Source organism: Buteo buteo, chromosome 9 (assembly GCF_964188355.1).
Source record: "Buteo buteo chromosome 9, bButBut1.hap1.1, whole genome shotgun sequence".
Classification (NCBI taxonomy): Eukaryota; Metazoa; Chordata; class Aves; order Accipitriformes; family Accipitridae; genus Buteo; species Buteo buteo.
Window position 1 is genome coordinate 42,355,894 of NC_134179.1, and position 18,553 is coordinate 42,374,446.

At 44.6% G+C, this 18,553-nt stretch overlaps 1 protein-coding gene across 1 annotated transcript; it reads left to right on the forward strand.

Moving 5' to 3' along the window:
* The first annotated feature begins 1,645 nt into the window (after positions 1–1,645).
* On the forward strand, positions 1,646–15,104 carry METTL2A (methyltransferase 2A, tRNA N3-cytidine). Its single transcript, XM_075036239.1, has 9 exons — positions 1,646–1,768; positions 3,617–3,708; positions 7,705–8,066; positions 9,438–9,487; positions 9,967–10,027; positions 11,198–11,337; positions 12,137–12,243; positions 12,429–12,494; positions 13,859–15,104. The coding sequence occupies exons 1-9, from the start codon at positions 1,680–1,682 to the stop codon at positions 14,008–14,010; spliced, it is 1,119 nt and encodes a 372-aa protein (XP_074892340.1). The 5' UTR covers positions 1,646–1,679; the 3' UTR covers positions 14,011–15,104.
* The last annotated feature ends 3,449 nt before the right edge of the window (positions 15,105–18,553 follow it).

Genomic DNA, 18,553 nt, shown 5'->3' on the forward strand with positions numbered 1-18,553 from the left:
AAGGTGGCTGCCGTAAACACCCCACTACAAAGCATCTAGTGGTGGGTGAGCTCTAGGTTACCCCAACACCTACAAGCAGCTCTACGCCATGGATTGCTGCAGATTAAGCACCTCAACAACGTAGCCAAGGCACTGGTGCCTTTGTGGATCTACGCCTGCTAACGTTGGGCATGCCGGACGGCAGCTCCTGTGACTTGTGGTTCAGAGGAGTGAGGAATTCAGGACTCACTGAGTCCTTCCCCGGCGAGAGGAGGCAAACCAAGAGGCAGGAGACAGCTGGCTGTTGGCTGCACAGTCAGTGACTCTGGTTCCTATTTCCCTTTGCCCTGTTCAGGCAGCCCTTATGCCCAGGTACCCATCTTCCCGCTGATTTCTAAACAAGACGCAACGACACTGGCAAAGCCAAGAAAGGGCTTGCAGAAGGTGGCGAGGCAGAGGAATGAGCCAACTGCTTTGTTTGCGAGCTGCTTCTTCCATGACAGAAACCAGGTGCAGGAGGTGAGAGAGACAAGCAATGCTTCAGCTACATAACAGTATCGAACGAGGCATGGGGACAAGCCTGAAAACCCATACTTTGTTTAATCAGGCAGCTGCTCTCAAGCCTCCTGCTCTCCACAGAAAGCAGAGACGCTCCCCTGCCATCAACACCAAGTGCCCAAATACATCCCGTCATCTGACAACAGACAGCCCAGGCAAGACACAAACACAAGTGAGTGTGAAACGTAGAGGGAAGATGTTACCCTTTGTCGTACGGGACTGCAATTAGAGCAGAAATAAGTGTGACTGGTCGCTCATGTAACCTATACATTAACTGTCTGGTGAATGCTTTAACTAGACACAGGTATTTAAGAGCAATTTTGTCATAAGCTCAAGGAAAAACAAAACCAGAGGTATAATAATAGCTTAGTTGTTTATTGTTAATCATCAGCATGAATTGGTTATAACCTGCCAGCACCACATCGTAACATGCCGCTGAGGTGCTTTTTGTCTTGTATGTACACACGTGGCACGTGCTCCCACCTGGGCAAAGCCGTGCGATTCCCCTCGCCTCGGGTCCTCTGCCTCCTCCTTCAACTTCCCTCCCTCCTCCCCGAAGGCGCAGGCAGCCAAGCGGTACAGGCACAGCCTGGCCCTCCGCCAGCGCCGCAGCCTGCTGAAGCTGTGGCAGAAGGTCGGCGGGGGCCAGACGGGCAGCGAGCACTTCCACCACACCTTCTGCACCTACTCCTGGTCGTGGAACGCCCACCGCGAACTGGTGACAACCGCTGATCTCCGCAGGCTGGACCGCCAGCTCAGCCGCCGGTGGCGGCCCGTGAGGGAGGGAACAGCGACGGACACCAGGCGAAGGCCGAGCCCCGACGCCACCGGAGGCCGGTGAAGGCTGGACAACGGTGGCTTGGGCTGGGCCTGCTCTCCCCCCGCTGTATGAAATGAGAAATAAAAGCCAGGAAAACCGTTTTTGCCGCCGTGGTGGCCGTTTCCCGCCCAAGGTGGACGCCGCTGTTGCGGCCGTTCCTCTGAGGTAACGCGCGCCCCTACCCGCTCCCGCCGCGCGCTTCCCGCCTCCGCCCCCTCCACGTGACAACGGCGTCCCTCACGTGACCGCCACCGCCCGCCTAGTCCTCTTTCGGGTCGGACGGCGAGACCGTCCTTCCGGTTCCGGCGGCGCTCGGCCCATCATGGCGGCGCCCAGAGAGGCGCCGGAGCGGCGGCTCTTCGGGAGGCGCTTCCTCATCGACCCCGCCCGCCTCTTCCAGCACAACGCCTGGTGAGGGTGGCCGCCGCCTCCTCCTCGCCCCGTCTGTGCCCGCTCCGGATCCCCGGCCCTTGGCTGCCCGCTGCGGAGAGGCCCGGGGGGGCGGCCGGGGCGCTGCTGCCCTGCGGTGCCTCTCCGCGCCCGGCCGCGGGGGCTTGGGGGGGTGTGGGGGGGAATTAGCCGGGGATGGGCTCGTCCTCGCCACCCCGGTAGTCTGTGGCCAGGTGCTGGATAACGGGGCTCTCGGCGGCCGGGGCGGGTCAGCCCGGCTGCGGACATTGTTCGCGCTCCCCTCCCAGCGCGCTGGACCGGCGCCCGGGCTGGCCTCTGAAGCGCCCACCGGGGCGCGGAGCGGGACCGGGGGAGCTGTGGGTCCCGAGCTGGAGGCCCGAGAGCGAGGGGGGCTTGGGGCGGGGGCCCGGCACCCCCGGGGCTGGGACGCTGCCGGGGTGGCAGGCGGTGGCGGGAGGGCTTGGAGAGGCGGGAGGACCCTGCCCTTTTCGGCCGGTGCGACGGGGTGCTAATCCCTGAGGGGTCCTGAGCCTTCCTTGGCTCCTCCCGAAGCAGTTGGGATTCCTCTGGCTCCCTTGATGTTTCAGGAGGATGCATTGTTTTGCTTTGTAGCAATTGTTTCATTGCTGTAGTTAATAAAGTTAAATTATCCGCTCTCAGAAATCTATAACCCTTCTCCATCTGTATACATTAGTGACTAATGTATAAATTGAACAAAGGTAATTTCACCCATCTGCTGTCGCAAGATGCTGTAACAGTGTGAGGTCGTGCTAGGTGTTAGCTTGGAACAGGAGGTCTTTGGTTCGAGAAAGCTGTTGTTTTAAGATATGTTTAGCACCCAAGTTCTCAAATTTGCTGGGAACTGAAGGTATTTTGCATTTTTTAAGTAAATATGTCCACTTCTGGTCTCTGGCTGCTATACCCTGTTAAGAATTGGGTATGTTTAAGTTGTAATAAAGTAATAGTGCATGCATCAGCTTGTCATTCATTTTGGGACTATACTAACCAAAGGTATGTTACAAAAGCATATCCTCAACAGTATTTTCCTGCAGAAACTCCTAGTAATCTAGTTTTTCACACACTTGACATTTAAGTCTTTGTTTTGTGAGTTAATGTCAAAAGACTAATTCCTCCTGAGGCCAGAATAGTGCTTCTTGGTCATTGTATTCTGCTTTTCATTCACTTGTTTTAATGAAAAAAGGTCAAGTGAATCACTTTAATGACTACACAACTGTGTATGCACATTTAAGTTATTAATACTTATTAATGCTTTAAAGCTTCCTGCATATTTTTCTCACAATTGGATTTAATATTAATGTAACACTTCACCTTCCAAATAACACTACTGCATTTTTTGTTTTAACTTAGGAAGGAAAGTGGAGTTTTCTAAGACAGATACATCAGATGTGATAACGTGCTTGAGTGAAAGCATGCAAATGTCTCCCTGTCTGTCACCTGTGCAGGAACAAATGCTTTTCACTGCATGAAAAGGAATTGCAGTTCCTCTCCAATGAGGCCTGTTTGTGCTGAGTGCCCTCATGGTTTTGTTGAAAGGATTTATTTCCTCTAAACTTGGCTGAGCATCAAATAGGGAAAAGGATTAGGGGACAGATTTGGTGTCTCTTGGGATCCATTCCAGTTACATCTTTTGTAGTGCTACGAGTGCAGTTCATTCAGAACCAGGAACTGTATGTGTTTATAGCTGTTGTACTGCTGCTGAGCTAGAGTTAGAGATTGTGGAAAAGCTCCACATCTATCTGTTTGGAGGGCTATCTAGACCTTTCTCTTTTCTCTCTGTCTTTGCCTTACCATTCTCAGCTGAGTAGTTCATCTTATTTTTCACAACAGGGATAATGTGGAATGGTCAGAAGAGCAGGAAGCCAGTGCCAGGAGTAAAGTTCAAGAGAACAGCTCACAGCTATTGCCACAAGATAAACAAGGTACTTTTGGATAGTCTTCTCATGCTAAGTCTTGACTTGTGCATACTAGAGCGGAACAGTCTGGCCAGAGCTACATGTGCATCATCATCTATTCCTCCCTTCCCCCCTCTCCCAAATCATTCAAAATATATTACCTAGTTGTTGATAATGAAAAATGGAGGAGGAGGAGGAATCTTTCTGCTCTTAATTTACCTCTCTGACTTTTCCACCTTCTCCAGTGACTCATCTTACTGCAACAGAAATGGTCTTGGTTGGGAGGAGTCATCTTGGGTTGAGCTTCTTTGTTCATGTTGTGTATGTTCAAATACTTGTTAGTGTTCCTTGTCAACAAACTTCTTTCAGTGTAGAACAACAGCCTTATTTAGTCTTATTTTCTCTGCTTGCTTTTGCTCTCTGAAGCTTAACTTCTAACAGGCAATCTTCTGTTTGCGTGCATGCTATGGAGCTATCTCTAATGCAAGCTTGGTTTTTCTCTTAAGACAGTCTAATAAAGTAGTGTCCATATTCATCTCTACCAGGTTAACAAACAGCATGATAATGATTAAATCAGAAGTGAAGAAAAATTATTTTATCCCAATTGAAGAGTTATCATCAGAGAGGCAGAAGAGGGATTCCAAAGTTCTTATTTCCTCAGACTTGGCTTAAAGGAAATTTATACATCCAAAATGCAAAGCTTACCTGAATCTGAATCAAACTAAAGGTGCACAGCTGTATAGTCAAGTAATACGGTTGAAGCTGTTCTGAGTTGGTTAATAATGCGTCTTTCCTCCAGACCTGTTAGATATCCAGTCCCTTAAATGATGGTGAAATGGCTTCCTGTTCTTTTGTATGATAAGAGACTTGTTTGATGATGATCTTGTTATACCCTGCCGAGCTCTAGGATGGATCTGCTCCTTTTGTTCAAATTAAATTGACTGTGTCATCTGTAAGGCGATGCTGAACACTACTGGAGCTATTGAGACACTTCCCATATAGCTTCCAGTTGTGTTCACAATAGCGAATTTAATTATGCCAAAGAGCAACCCTCCTAATTTCTTGGATTCCCAGAAGTATCCAGCAGTTTCTATTGTGATGCCCATTGTGTCGAGTTCATTTTAAAATCTGGTTAACATTAAAGGATGCTGTCTGTCATGCTTTGAGAACCTATATACAACTATGAAATTGTGGAACAATTTGCTGTTAGAGCAGTTTGTCAGGTCTTCATGATGTATTTCCCAGACTGAACAATGGAGGCCAGTCAAATTCTGATGGTTGCTATTCAGTGGGAAGCGTGTGGAGACAATGGGATGGCTGAAATGTAGGGAAGCTAGCCCAGCCAAATGTGCCTGAAGGGTCTAGTATTTTGAGAATCAGTAATGTCCAAGCAGGAGAACAAAGGCAGGCTATTGGTCATTATGGCTGTATTATTCTGTGGACTTCTTGGGGCTGTCAGAATTTGTTCTGAAGAAGGAGAGAAGTTCTATGGGGTATGTCGAAGATGTGTCTCCTGGCTGGGAAAAAAGAAAGAAGTGGAAGAGTTTTTTTGTTTCCTTTTGAGGCTCCATAATTAGCCCCCATGCAATTCGGGGGGTCCCTGGTTCTCTTCCTGTTTTTTGTGAACAGTTAACTTTTGTTTGCCTTTCTTCTGCAATGTGAAAGGGTGAGTATGGGCTTGGCTTTGGGGGTGTCCTTACAAAGACGAGCAGAAAAGTCAGGAGTCCTTATCAAGAGAGTCTCTGGAGAAATTTGGCTTGCACGCTGATGTCCCCATGAGCTAATACCACAAAAAGGATCTTGAAGCAAGTATTATATGAACTTTACTGGCATAAGTTGTGCAGGAAGTCAGACTGAAAAGTTAATGTGGTCTTTTTTTGCTTTAAATCTGTTTCTTGCATGATCTTTGTCAGCTGGCCCTTGATTTCTTGCATTTATATTGTTACTGATCCTGTATTCCAGTGCTTTGAAAACACTAGGCTACGAGGTAAATGAGCTTTAAATAAAGCTTCCACACATGTGGGTTGGAGTATAACAGCTGTTCAATAGCATCCAGCAGAATTTCACAGTAATTTAACACATGAAGAGCACAATGTCTTGTTCAGTGTTATACTGTGGCAAAAATGTGGGTAATGCAAAATGGCTGGGCTGGAATTTTGCCCCAGCATCTCAGGTAAGCATCCCATTACAGTCAGGCTGTCATGGGATGGTTAGGGACCAGCAGGAATCAGGACTTTGTATTTCTGTGAGGTCAAAGAGCATTTCCAGCCCCAGCAGCCTTGCATATCCCTACTAGTACATGGAATAAGTGACAATTCAGGAAGGAGTGTGCCAGGGTATGAATCAATGATGCTTCTTCCTCTGACATTAGCAGTCCTTGAGTTCTCCTGCACAAAAAGTAAACTAACTTGACCCTGCTTACTTTGAGCTACGGTGAGATCATGGCACAAACTTACTGCTCTAGTCTAATATCAGACATTAAATTTTCCTTCGGCTTGGGGTTTAAGGACAAGGCTTCTTAAAAGGACAAAAACCTTGTAGCTGAGGTAAAGAGATTATTTTTATATATAGCTATTTGTCCTTCAGGGATAGATCCTACTAAAAATATACATACGACTGACTTCTGGTTCTTTGTTAAAGCCATTTTTCTCTATATTTGGCTGAAGCTACATATTTTTCCAGGTGTTCTTGGTTTATTTTACTCTCTCCCTTCAGATATCTTCTAAACACTTGTATGCTTTTCAGAAAGACTAATAAATAAACTGCAGTTGAGATAATAATACTAATCTCCAATTTTAAGATGCCTGGTTTTTCTCTTAACCCTGCTCTTAGTAGATGTTGGAGAGAGGTTGTCCATTCTTACATGCAGTCGTCATCTTTAATTGTGGGAGAATCATTTGCATTCAGTAATGCACTTGTTGCTGTGCAAAGATGGCTAAGGAGTTGCATGTTATTGAAATGCAGTCGGGATCTCTGGCCGTGGATGTTAATGCATCTAGGTTATTACAAGCATAGGATGCTATAATTAGCTCTTATTTCCCAGGACAGAGAACTCATCACATTGATGAGAATTCAGAAGCCAGTTCCCATGGAAAAAATAGTTCCTCTAGTACTGTACTTGATCTGAAATCTGTGAAGGTGTGTGGAAAGAATTCTGTGAGTGACTTGAATTTCATTAGATCACAGCTTTGTAAGAGTTCTTCCAGCCTTCTGTAATACTCATCTTGCTACTGGAATGTATCCACTTGGTGTGAAAATGATAACGCTTGCTGCTAAAGTTAATTCTTATCATCTTTAGTCTTTCCACCTTAGCTCTCCACTGTTACTTTAATGACAGCGGTCATTTCTGTTGATTCCCCTCTTTTGTTTTAATTTCAGAAATGTGTGATGCTGTAACATGCACAGAACTATGGAAAACAAAGTGCTGTAGGCTGGACTCTAGCACTATTTGTGTAAAACATGCTGTCCTGTAATCTTGGAGTATTGCGCAAATGCTAATTGAGCTTTCTGCCAGGCCTGTATAGCTGACTAATTTTTCTGTTTCTCCATCTGAAAAAAGGGGTAGTGTGTTGGACAGGAGCTCTTCAGCTCCAGGCAGCTGTCATAGAATTCCTTAGAAGTTGTAAGTGCTTGACTGAGTGTCATGAGGCTCCAAATGAATCGTTCCAGTGAATTGAACAAGTTAGTGTTAGAGATGGAAGTAAAACCTGGATTTCTTCATTCCAGTCTCCTTCAAAGAGGCCTTTTCTGTTGCCAGCTTCCTTTAAATCCTACCAGGAGACAGACAGTTTCCTCTTCTATGTCTTTTCCCTTTTTTAGTCCTACCAAAGTGACTGTGAGGAGGCAGGCTGAGTGTTTATGTGGGATGCCACAATGTAAATAAAGGTGATTTTCAATCAATAACCTTACTTTTTAAAGCAGATTGCTGAATAGATGTCTGCAGTGATCCCTCACTGTCTGAACTGATTAAACTCTGAGACCTTCTGATTTGACTGCTGGTGATGTTTTTGTTTGTGTTCACAGAGGAATATGAGGTGAATGCTAAGAGGTACTGGGATGAGTTTTACAAAATCCACGAAAATGGCTTCTTCAAGGACAGGCACTGGCTGTTCACTGAATTTCCTGAGCTGGCACCTAACAGGAACCCAAGTCAAAATGGCGATTCTATGCATGAATTTAGTAACAAAGATGACTCCAACAATGAAGGGCTGGGAAGCTGCGAAAATGGACATTGTTCATTGGAAACCAGGGCAGAGAATCAATTAAACCTGATAAAAAGCACATCTAAGATCTGCACAGAGGAGCTGGCTACACAGAAGTACAGTGAGTTGAATCAAAGTGATGGAGATTACCCAGGATCATCTGCATCTTACCGTATATTAGAGGTAATAGCTGTAAAATATAGTCACACATCAGACAGTCCCTTGTATCAGTGTTAGTGTGACTGGGACATAAAAATATATATCATTGCCAAACAGCAAGTGAATGGGATGATTGCTTTAAGTCAGTAAAATGAAAAAAAACCAGAGAGCGGCTTAGAACTGATTTAAATCTGTTGGGATTCTTTTGGTTCAGACTCTGAATTGTCAGAGCACAAGGACCATAAGAAGTTTCCAAGTTTAAAAGACAAACTGTTACTATCAGATGTTGAAACAAGCATTTAGAAGTCATCTTTTGAAGAAGCTGTTTCTTTTACTTGTCTTTATAAAGCTTTCCCTTGTCATTTATGTTTTGCATGTTTGTGCTGATTCTTCCTTGCCTTGGGAGGTGTGAAACAAAACAACGAATGCAAGAATGTAAAGATGCTGTTTGGTTTGTTCCTTATGGCCCATGTAATAATGGGGGATCTAAGACTGATAACATGGTTTGTCCCAGAAAAGTCTGTAAGACTTCTAAATAAGAGACTCCTGATAGCTGGTAATGACCTTTTGCTCTGCCACTTCTAGTTTGTTCGCTGTAGATATCACTGTTTTTGTTGAATGCTTCATGTTCTATGGAAGTTCCGCCCTTCCAGGGAGAGTTAATATGACCTGTCTTTTTGATTTTTTTTATTTAATCTGAGGCTTTGAGACTTCCACAGACTTTGACGTTCTTGGTTCATTGTGGCTTTCCTGTCTCACCTGAGTACTTTCAGTAATATCTGTCACTACAAGCCATCAGTGGTGTTTTCTGCTCCGTCTGTTTCAATTTTACTGATTCCTTAAACATTTAGAGGCAAATTCCCCAAACCCAGTTGTGTGAGCCATCTTCAAATGGGAACAAGTAGAAGAAATAATAAGGCAGAATCATTGTAGGCCTAGTTGTAACTTGAGGAAGAGCCATCTAGTGAAGGAAACTCTGAAACAGCAGGGTGTAATTACAGTAAAGCAAACTTCCTTCTCCATTGCTCTGATTTTCAATGGAAGTGAATGCAACTAATCCGTGGCCTTTGCCAATGCTTCAGTGACTCATAGTGGTTGTTATGCTTGGGATTCCAGCAATAACAGTTTTCAAGAGAGTAACAATATATAGCTTGTTAGTAAGACTTCTACGAGAACTGGCTTAGTGGTTTCCCACAAATGCTTATATGTAAGCCTGCTCCTCAGAGCTCAACGTATTCAGATCTCGCAGTGAGATTTGCAAATGGTCACTGCTACACTCAGTTGTTACTCATGAGCTGCTCTTTGTTCCGTGGCTGTAGAGAGATGATTTGAAATTAGCTGCATAGGACATGCTGAAGAAATTATTTTAACTATGTGTACATCTACTTTGTGCAGGTTGGCTGTGGTGCTGGAAATACAGTCTTCCCAATTTTACAAACCAACAAGTAAGTAGTTCTCAGTAGGTTTTTACCTGCATGATATACCAACCTCTGAAAAACAATTGGAAATGTATTGCACTTGTTCTTAGTTTAGACAATCTTAGAGAAAGGCCAGGTGCAAATGGTGCCTTTGCCTTCTGCAACTTCAAATGATTGTGATTAGAGCTTAGGAATCTTTGGTCTTAGAATGCAACCAGTGAAACATGATGTGAGTTTACATGTCTCATTCTGAAAGCATTTTCATACAGGCCTTACTGTCTCTCCTTTTCCAGAAGGAAAAGTAAGCAGTCAGTTCCGTATGAGAATAGCTGAGGCATAAAGGAGCAACGTAGTCCACCAGATTTTGCACAAGGCATTATTGACAGAGATAGACTAAAGCCCAGGAATTCTGGCTCCCAATTCTGTGCTCTGTGCATTTGAGACACTTCTTAATTCCTGTGGAGCACCTTTATATAAATGATGATAGTTTCTTTTATTTATTTCAGTGACCCAGGCCTTTTTGTTTACTGCTGTGATTTTTCTACAACAGCTGTGGATCTTGTCCAGGTAAACTCCATGGTGACTTATGAAGGTAGGAAGTACATGGTGCCAATTGCACATTAACACAAATGTATCACAGCTGCCACTGGCCGTTTAGCGGTGTTTTCAGCTTTCTTTTTTTAGCTAGCCCTGATGCTGACCCTTGTACTGGTAAATCATGAAAATGAGCCATCAAAGATTGTAGAAATGAGGGAACTTGGAGTTCTCAAAATGTCACATTGGCAGCAGACAAGTCAGCCAGATTTTCTTTCCCCTGTGGTTGTCAGTACTTTTCTAAATCCAGTGCTCTTTTAGCTGAGTAACTGCTGAACCTTGAAAACATTCAGGCTATTTTCTAACAGGAACTGAAGCTGGTTTTGGTTTGTGTGTGCGTTACTGTCACTGCAGTTCTGGGAACGTGGTCTGATTGCTTCTGCACAGACAGCTGAGGAGGGATACTGTTGTCTGTGGAGCAGGAGGCTGGCATTTAGTCAAAGGACAAATACTGCTAACAAATTTCAGGTCAGAACAGAACTGAGAATATATGAAGTATCAAATGTAATCAGTCACTTCATGAGATGAGATGGGGAGCACAGCAGCAGAGGCAGCATGCCATTTCATCCTCTTAAGGTGACACAACCACTGTTCATAGAGGCTACTGCAATCCATAGCAGCAGCTTTAGAAAAACATGCAACTTCCTTTAGAAGTCTAAATGTGATTTTTAAGAGCGTGACTTTAGGCAGCCAGATTTGATTTTGGGGGTATAGGGAGTAGTCTGCTTGGAGTTGAATACTTATTTCAGTGATGTAGAGCAGGGCCCTGATGCTCTCACTTTTGTAAAGATTTCCAGCTTAACAGTGTAAATCCCTCACTTTTTACCACTACTAGTGGAAAATCTGACCTTAAAATTGCAGTAATCCCTCAATCCAATTTTGGGGTTTTGGCAGTGCTGATTGAATGTAACAAGTCCAAAGCTCTTTGTAAATCTCCCATGTGTAGTTATTTTTCACATTTCACCCTTGTTCCTTGTCTGACCAAGGAATCCATCTGACCCCATCTGTCTTAGTCCAGTGAGGCTGAACCAGATCTCTGGACACACCACTTTGTTATGTGGAAGTTAAAATGCTCCCATGTTCAGATAATACTGAGATCAGGGTCTGCTCCTAATGCTCTATTTCCTCTCCCCTTAAATACAGAACAATGCAGAATATGATTCTTCTCGCTGCTTTGCTTTTGTCCATGACCTGTGCAATGACCAAAGTCCTTTCCCAATGCCAGACAAGAGTCTTGATGTTGTTATTCTTATCTTTGTCCTCTCAGCGATTCTCCCAGAGAAGTAAGTTTTAATAATTCCTTCTGGTTGCAGAAGATAATGCATATAGAGCTGGAGTTCTTTAATAGTAGGTCCCCTCATATCAAGGAAAATTAAAGTTCATTCTGTGTCTGGTCCAGTTTTCCATTAAGCCTCTGAAAAAGAAATTCGCAGGTACTTTCTGTTGTAACAAATTCTGGCATAGGATAGGTTTGATTTTGAAGTGCTAAGTGGCTATAGATGACATCTTGCTGCAGTCACAGTTGCTCACCTGTTCTGAACCCCAGCCACACTGAGCACTCAGCACCCATTTATGGAAAGTATGCTGCTAGATTTTAAGGCTCAAAGGCTGGATGAATTTCTCATATGGGAGGTGGCAAGAAGGGAGGGGCCAGGTTCAGAAAACAGTTAAGAAAAGTGCTGTGATCTTAGTGTGACAGTGTATTACAACCTACACTAGTCTCTCTTTTTTGTTCCCTTTGGTTTTATTTCACAGCATTTTTCTTCAAGTTCACTTACTGTTTTACAGAAACCAGTGGAAATACTTCTGTAATTAGTAAGAGAGAGCAGTTAATCCCTGCTGCGGCAGGCTAAGTTATCATTGTAGGAAAAAAAGCAGAATCGGGGAGTGTCAGAAATAAGGCAGCCAAATAAAATCAACCCACCTAAGTCTGAGAGAGCTCAGAAAAGTGCTAGCTTTTGGTAGCTCTTTATATGAAGTTGAAACTTTTGTAAAACTTTATACCTTTTTTTGGAAAGTAGGCTAAGGAAACAAGGATCATTTTGCAGAATGTTGAATACTACTGTTTTGTTCTTTCCTCAGGATGCAATGCATCGTTAATAGACTGAGTCGCCTTCTGAAACCAGGAGGAATGATTTTGTTACGAGATTATGGCCGTTACGATCTGGCCCAGCTTCGGTTTAAGAAAGGTATTTTCTTTTCCCCTGAGGAGTCTTGCCAGATCACTAATAGACGATGCTTCTTTGGAGTTTAGGAGGCAGCTCATTAATTCCCCTTAAGCACAGCATGTGCTGGGAGAAGTGCCTCTTGTTGGATGGCAGTTGTTGATTTTTAAATGATAGCTGGTAACTGTTTAAATCCCTCTTTCCCTTAGGTCAATGTCTGTCTGATAACTTCTATGTGAGAGGTGATGGCACCAGAGTCTACTTCTTCACACAAGGTAGGAGGCTAGAAAACATCCCTCTGACTCTCTTCACCTCTTTTTGTCCCTGTGCCCTCAAGTTTTGCCACTAGATCTTTCCAGCCTGTCTTTCTTGGAGCAGTGTGAAATGTTAAGAGTTTCCCAATTGCACAGGGATCCGGGCTTGTCACTTGCTGATGCAAATATGGTGTGGTGAATTCCTTAGTGGAAAATCCTTTTAGAGAAAGACTAGTGTGTTTGCTGCACTGGTAGGGGTGGGATTAGAGGACCTCTCCTTGAACCTTGTTGCCTGCGGAGGATGGAGTGAGATGGACAGCACTTGAAGGAACTTCTGTTAACTTTACTGTTCTCCTATGAGGATATAAGAAGGGCGTGGTTCAGCATAGAGCTGAGGCAGCCTCTCCAGTTCTGCTGCTGCTTGGCATTCAGCAGGGGTTGTATTCTCCCTGCCTATCACCAATTGTACCTCCAGTCATTTGCACCACAGGCCCCCCTGCATGGTCAGTTTTAGAGCAGTGGCTCAACTGCAACGAATTATTCCCCTCCCCACTGCACAGGTCTTGTTTGTCACAACAAAATTAATGTTTAATGCGTGTTTGGCAAACGCTTCACTATGGCAAGCATCTGATAAAACGCACAAGCTGGGACCTGTTAGCCCTTTTCTACAGAAACTCCATACAAATCACGTGCTCCCAGGCTGCAGTTGAACAAGCTCTCTGCTGCTCAGCTGGGCTCGGTCTGGCTTGCCCACGGCCAGTGTGCTGGGGCACTATGATACTTATTTGCTTGGTCAGGAATACCTGCCAGTGTAAGTGTTGCAGCCTCAAGGGCTCTTAGTGCTTTGATTGGGCCCCAACAGGGTGTGGTTTTTTAAGGATTTTTTTCCCAAACTTAACCTTAATGAATCCCGTTCCCCTCCAGCCTATACAGCACAGATCTTACTGCCACCATTTAAAAGCGTAGGTCTGATCCCGTTCTTTGCTCTTGCAGAATCTGAAATTCCTCTGGAGAGAGGGGGGAGGGGGAAGGAATGGATCTGTCCCTACTTGCCAGAAGATGCTCCCTTTATCAGTTACTAGAGGCGGTACCCATGCCTGAAACTGCTGCTGTTTTCTTTTTGTCAAGACTCTGTAATTCTAGTTGTACTCCAAATAATTCTTTCCTTCCTTGGTAGAAGGTAAACTCAAGGGAAGCTAGAGAAACTGTGACCTTAATCCCCCCATAGTACAGTAGTTAAGTCCTGTCTAATCTTTACATTTCCCTACCAGAGAGAGCCTGAGTTTCCTCTGGCCCATCTCTCAACATAGTTTAGCCCTCAGTGTGAGCAGGTATCAGTTAAATGGAAGCTATGGCATCCTCAATCTCCTTTTCTCTGCTTCCAGATGAATTAGATGATCTCTTCACAACAGCTGGGCTGGAGAAAATCCAGAATCTGGTTGATCGGCGATTGCAAGTGAACCGTGGGAAACAAATGACGATGTATCGAGTATGGATCCAGTGCAAATACCGCAAGCCTGCCACCCCTCAGCTGTGAGGAAACGGGGCATGCTTTTTGGGGTTGAGCCTTTTCATGGCCATGTGCAGTGTCTCCTGGTGAAGTGTGGTTTTATGGAGTTCAGCGCACACAGGACCTCAGTGCCTTTTACAGTGCCTAGCATCACTTCAAGTGAGTTTTGCTAAGGACGAACGCTCTAAGAGGAGACCAAGCAGTATTTTAGATGTCTTGCTACTGGTCTGAGTTTTTTAAATTATTTGTGGTTTTAACAACTTAAGAAACGGTCATGCTGTCTTACAGCAGCTGAGCAAGTTGAATAGTGAGTTACTCTTACTCTGGATTTCCACATGAAACAGGAGTGCTTTGACCTTGCCTTTGTGTTGTGTATGCTTGTCTTGGGAACAAAAACCATACAAAGTGTAAATCTGCTGTTCTCTGCAACTGTTCACTAGGCCTAATATGAACCCCTTAGCCAGCTTATCTCATCCAGCTCTCTTCCAGTCATTCAGGTTTGTGCAAATCCACAAGTTAAAATACATTGATAGAGGGCAGGAACTGAGAGCGTGCTAGTTTCTCTGTGCCAGCTTCCCCATGCATGCTTCATGGTGTGCAGATAACCTGTGGAGAAAGAAGATTATGCTGCCTTGCCCTCACTGTCCACAAGGATGTTCGTCTAGGGAGCTAGCACACTATGGCTCAGGTGCTGTAAATTCCTATCAGGCATGATTCAGGCTTTCAAAGATTTGGGGCTGATGCCGGTTTTGGGGCACCTCCAGAGTGCAGAGTATCACAAGCAGCTCACAGGACCAGGTTTTATGCAGAATCACCTGCTTTTTCTGCTTGAACAGTGAGAAACTGTTCTTGCTGGCTGCAGCTGCCAGGTCACGAACTGCAGTGCCCTGTCATGGTGGTGTGCTAAACCCAAGTAGACAAGACACCTGTCTTTGATAAGAAATCTGAATAATGTCTACCACTCTTGTTTAATTTCTTAGATGAAGCCAACATTGTGGCTTTCTGAAGGTATTTCCCCACCTTTGACAGCAAATATCTTTTATCTCAGCTTGTTTTCTTTTGTTATTTTTAGGGTGTGGTACAACACGTATTAGAATAAATTTTGTGGTAATGCTTTTCAATGCTGGTTTGATTAATATAAATTAGGCTTCCACAGAAACTCACATGCTTCTGCATGCCTGATCTGAAGGATTTGGGCCACCATTAGGTAACTACAGTTTTTTGCCTCTTCTGTTATCATGAGTCTCACTAGTGCCTGCTCTCGTCTGTCAAGAAGGGAAAGCATTGGCTGATATCTCCTGCCTTGTTTTAGTTCATGAAGCAACAAGGTCTATTGTGTGTGCACCGCTGGCTGAAGAGCAGTTCATGCTACACGAAGCATGTATATTTTGTTAGCTAGACACTTGTAGCTTACAGTTGCCTAAGAATAACTGTCAACTATAGAGACATGTAGGTTATGAAATAACTGCTGTCTTGAAACAGAGGAGAAAGGGTAAAAAGATGAGGAAATGTCATTGCTATCTTTGGAGAGTCTGCAGGAGTCCTGGAGAGTCAGACAGGAGCGCCCTGATTTGTAAAGCGTTGGAAGGGGCTGTAGCAATACTCTCTGCTGGGCATGTGGCAGCATGATCAGTTCATAACTTCCACATCACTGTGTCACCCTGCAGGTATTAGTATGTCTGCTACCCAAAGGCTTCTGGGTGAGGGCATTTCAGCCATTCCTGTGAACAGTGACCCAGCAAATCCATTCACACCACAAAGGCAGGCTGCAGTGCTGGGGCAGGAATGGAAATGCACCATTGCTTTATTTAAAAGAGCTAGATATATAAAAAAATGTTGAAAGGGAATCAAATAACTGGGAAAATAATTCTTGTTCAATTTGTTGTACTATATTTTCTAGAGGGCTAAGAGAATTCCCAGCATCTGCAAATGAAATAGGAGGAGATAAGGCTTCTTTATTTCTAAGCACATTTGGCTTCTGCCACGCACAAGCCTGACCCAACCCAGAAGCTGTGCAGCTGCTGCTACGTTTTCGTGCTAAACCTACAAAGTTCCCTGGCAAGGTTGGTTCCTCAGGAAAGGCCTAGGCAAAATACATCTCAAGGCCTCTGGGAGCTGAGCAAGCTCATGTCTCCTCATCTTTATCCAGGCAAAGAGTCAGCTTAGCAAAAAAAGTCCTGAGAGTGTTGAATGTGACATGACTCATGTAACCAGCTCTGTCGCTTTCAGTGAAAGACCTCCCATGTGTTACTGGTGCCTTAGGCAGTTCCCTGGGGTCCTTTCCCTCTTGGTCCCTGGAGGGGGACCTCCTCCTGGGATAGCTTTATCTCCCTGGAAGAAAAATTATTGACTGGGGTAAACAAGCAGCATAATTAGTGTGAATTAAAGTAATTTGAAAAATGCTGTATTAATCATCTGAAGGCTTGTAAGCAGTGCAGGAGAATATGTTTTTAATTATAAACATGATTTATTTAAACTTGATGGACTCCCCTTTAAATTTAAACTCCTGAATGGGAGAAGATGAAGGCTAGTAATTTATTTGTTTCTACTTTCAAGGCTACATCCCAGTTGCCTGCCTGGTTTTGACTTGGGCTTCATGCAAAAACTTGCAGCCCCATGAGCCTGCAGCCATTGAAGTGGCTCTATGCCTTTCTTCATGCTCTTCATTCTGCAGGGATATTTAAGCAATCACTCAACATGAACCATGCTGGGCAGACATGCTTTTGTTTCCAGTCCTGTTGGTGGTGTTCAGAAAGCAACAAGTTAATGGCCTTGAATTGAGCCAGGCCTCCTACAGACAGATACTGTCTGAGCTTCCTTCATTAATCTCCACCAGCTCCCATTCTCTCTGAAGCTACTGCTCTCCTGCGACTCCAGGCCTTGCCTCCCACACAGCTCTGCTCGGGTACCTTGGTCCTGACTTGCAGCCGCTTCTGCCATTCCCACCTTGGGCCTGCTGAGCAGGCTGGGTTGCACAATGGCTTTCTAGCATGTTCAAAGGAAATCTCCAAATTGACTTTTACTATATTGAAAAGCCAGGTTAAGTGCCTTTTTTTTTTTTTCCTCTCTTCCTTTTTAGCAGTGTAACATTAGCTTTAAAGCCATTCTGAACATATCTGCTCTGGTTTTGTTCCCAGCATTCCAGTCTTGCGGTCTGTGGCTTACAGACAATGCCAACGTAGCTTGTTGAACCTCCCAAGCAGAAGAGATGATTTCATAGCTCTTCAGAGGCGCTGCCCCTGCGATTCTGGAGCCAGACATTGTTACACTTCGGAAAGTCTGGTCCTGGCTCTTGCCAGAGGATGGTGGATTTCCTTGGAGGTTCGTAGATTGTTGTGGCTGGAAGGGAACTTTATCACCAACTATTCTGACCCTTTGCATAGCCCTTTCGTGTAGGGATTATGGCATCGAGCCTGTGACTTGGGCTGAGCCAGAACTAGTCCTTCAGAAAGGCTTTCGATCCAGCCATGATGCTGAGGGCTCCAGTGAATGGCAAAAAACCCTTTGCCTCCCCAGGTGCATTGTTCCTCTCACAGCATCCTGATTTCACAAATCGGCTAGAAACTGGGGGGCAGGAAGGGAACAGGGGAGGAAAAAACCACAAGAGGCTGGGGAGTATTTCTGATACTGTCACTTCAAAAATAAGTAAATTGTAAATTCCACTGAAAATTGGAGCTTTCTCAGGATCTTCCTGACATCACAGAAAAGTGGGAAACGGCAGTCATCCTTAGTGATTTTTATTGTTACAACAGTAATCATCAAATGCTTCTGACCAGAAGCATGTGAGACCAGACACAATTGTCTTCTCTCCCAAATGCTTTAGCTCCACCTTCTCAGGGTATGTCACCACCATTTCTAATTCTGTAGTTAGTTGTAGAGCTCCAGGATAAATGAAACGTGATTATTTTCAATAAAACAGGTGTGAGCAGAAGGAACCTCCATGTCTGCATGCCAGTGGCTTTTGGCATTGCATTGTAACTAAAGCTGAAAGAGCTTCCTTTTGTCATTGGCACTGGGATGAGCCCCGGCTGGTCCCCAGCTGGATTCCCTGCAGAAATTGCAGGCCCAGACTGAACTTAATTGTTTTTCCCGAGCACAAATGAAAGATGCACAGGTTTCAGAGCCTAGAAGTGAGGGTACGGATGAGGATGAGGCCACAGAGATCAAGTTATTAAGGGATTTGGGGAGCATCCTTCCATCTCTGTAAAGACAGAGGGAAATTGAGTCATGCAGTCGTCTTTGTTCTCCTGATGAGTCAACTGGATCTGATTTGTCAATCACAGCAGTGCCACCACTTTTGGTTTGGTGTCGTATTGGGGAAAATTAGTCCAGAAGAGAAACACATGATCAGGATCACTGTTGCTATTGTAGCTTGACAGGGGTGTGTGCTTGGCACACATCTTTTGCACAGTGTCCATAGGATTCTAACAGTGTTGTCATATATGTTTTCAGGGCAAGACAGAAATTACTAGAAAAGCGAGGAGGAGGGAGGAATTTTTTGGAGGAGTCTTCTGCAAAGCGAGATACTCTAGAGGGAAAGGAATTGTCAGCTCTGTGCTTAATCAGCAAA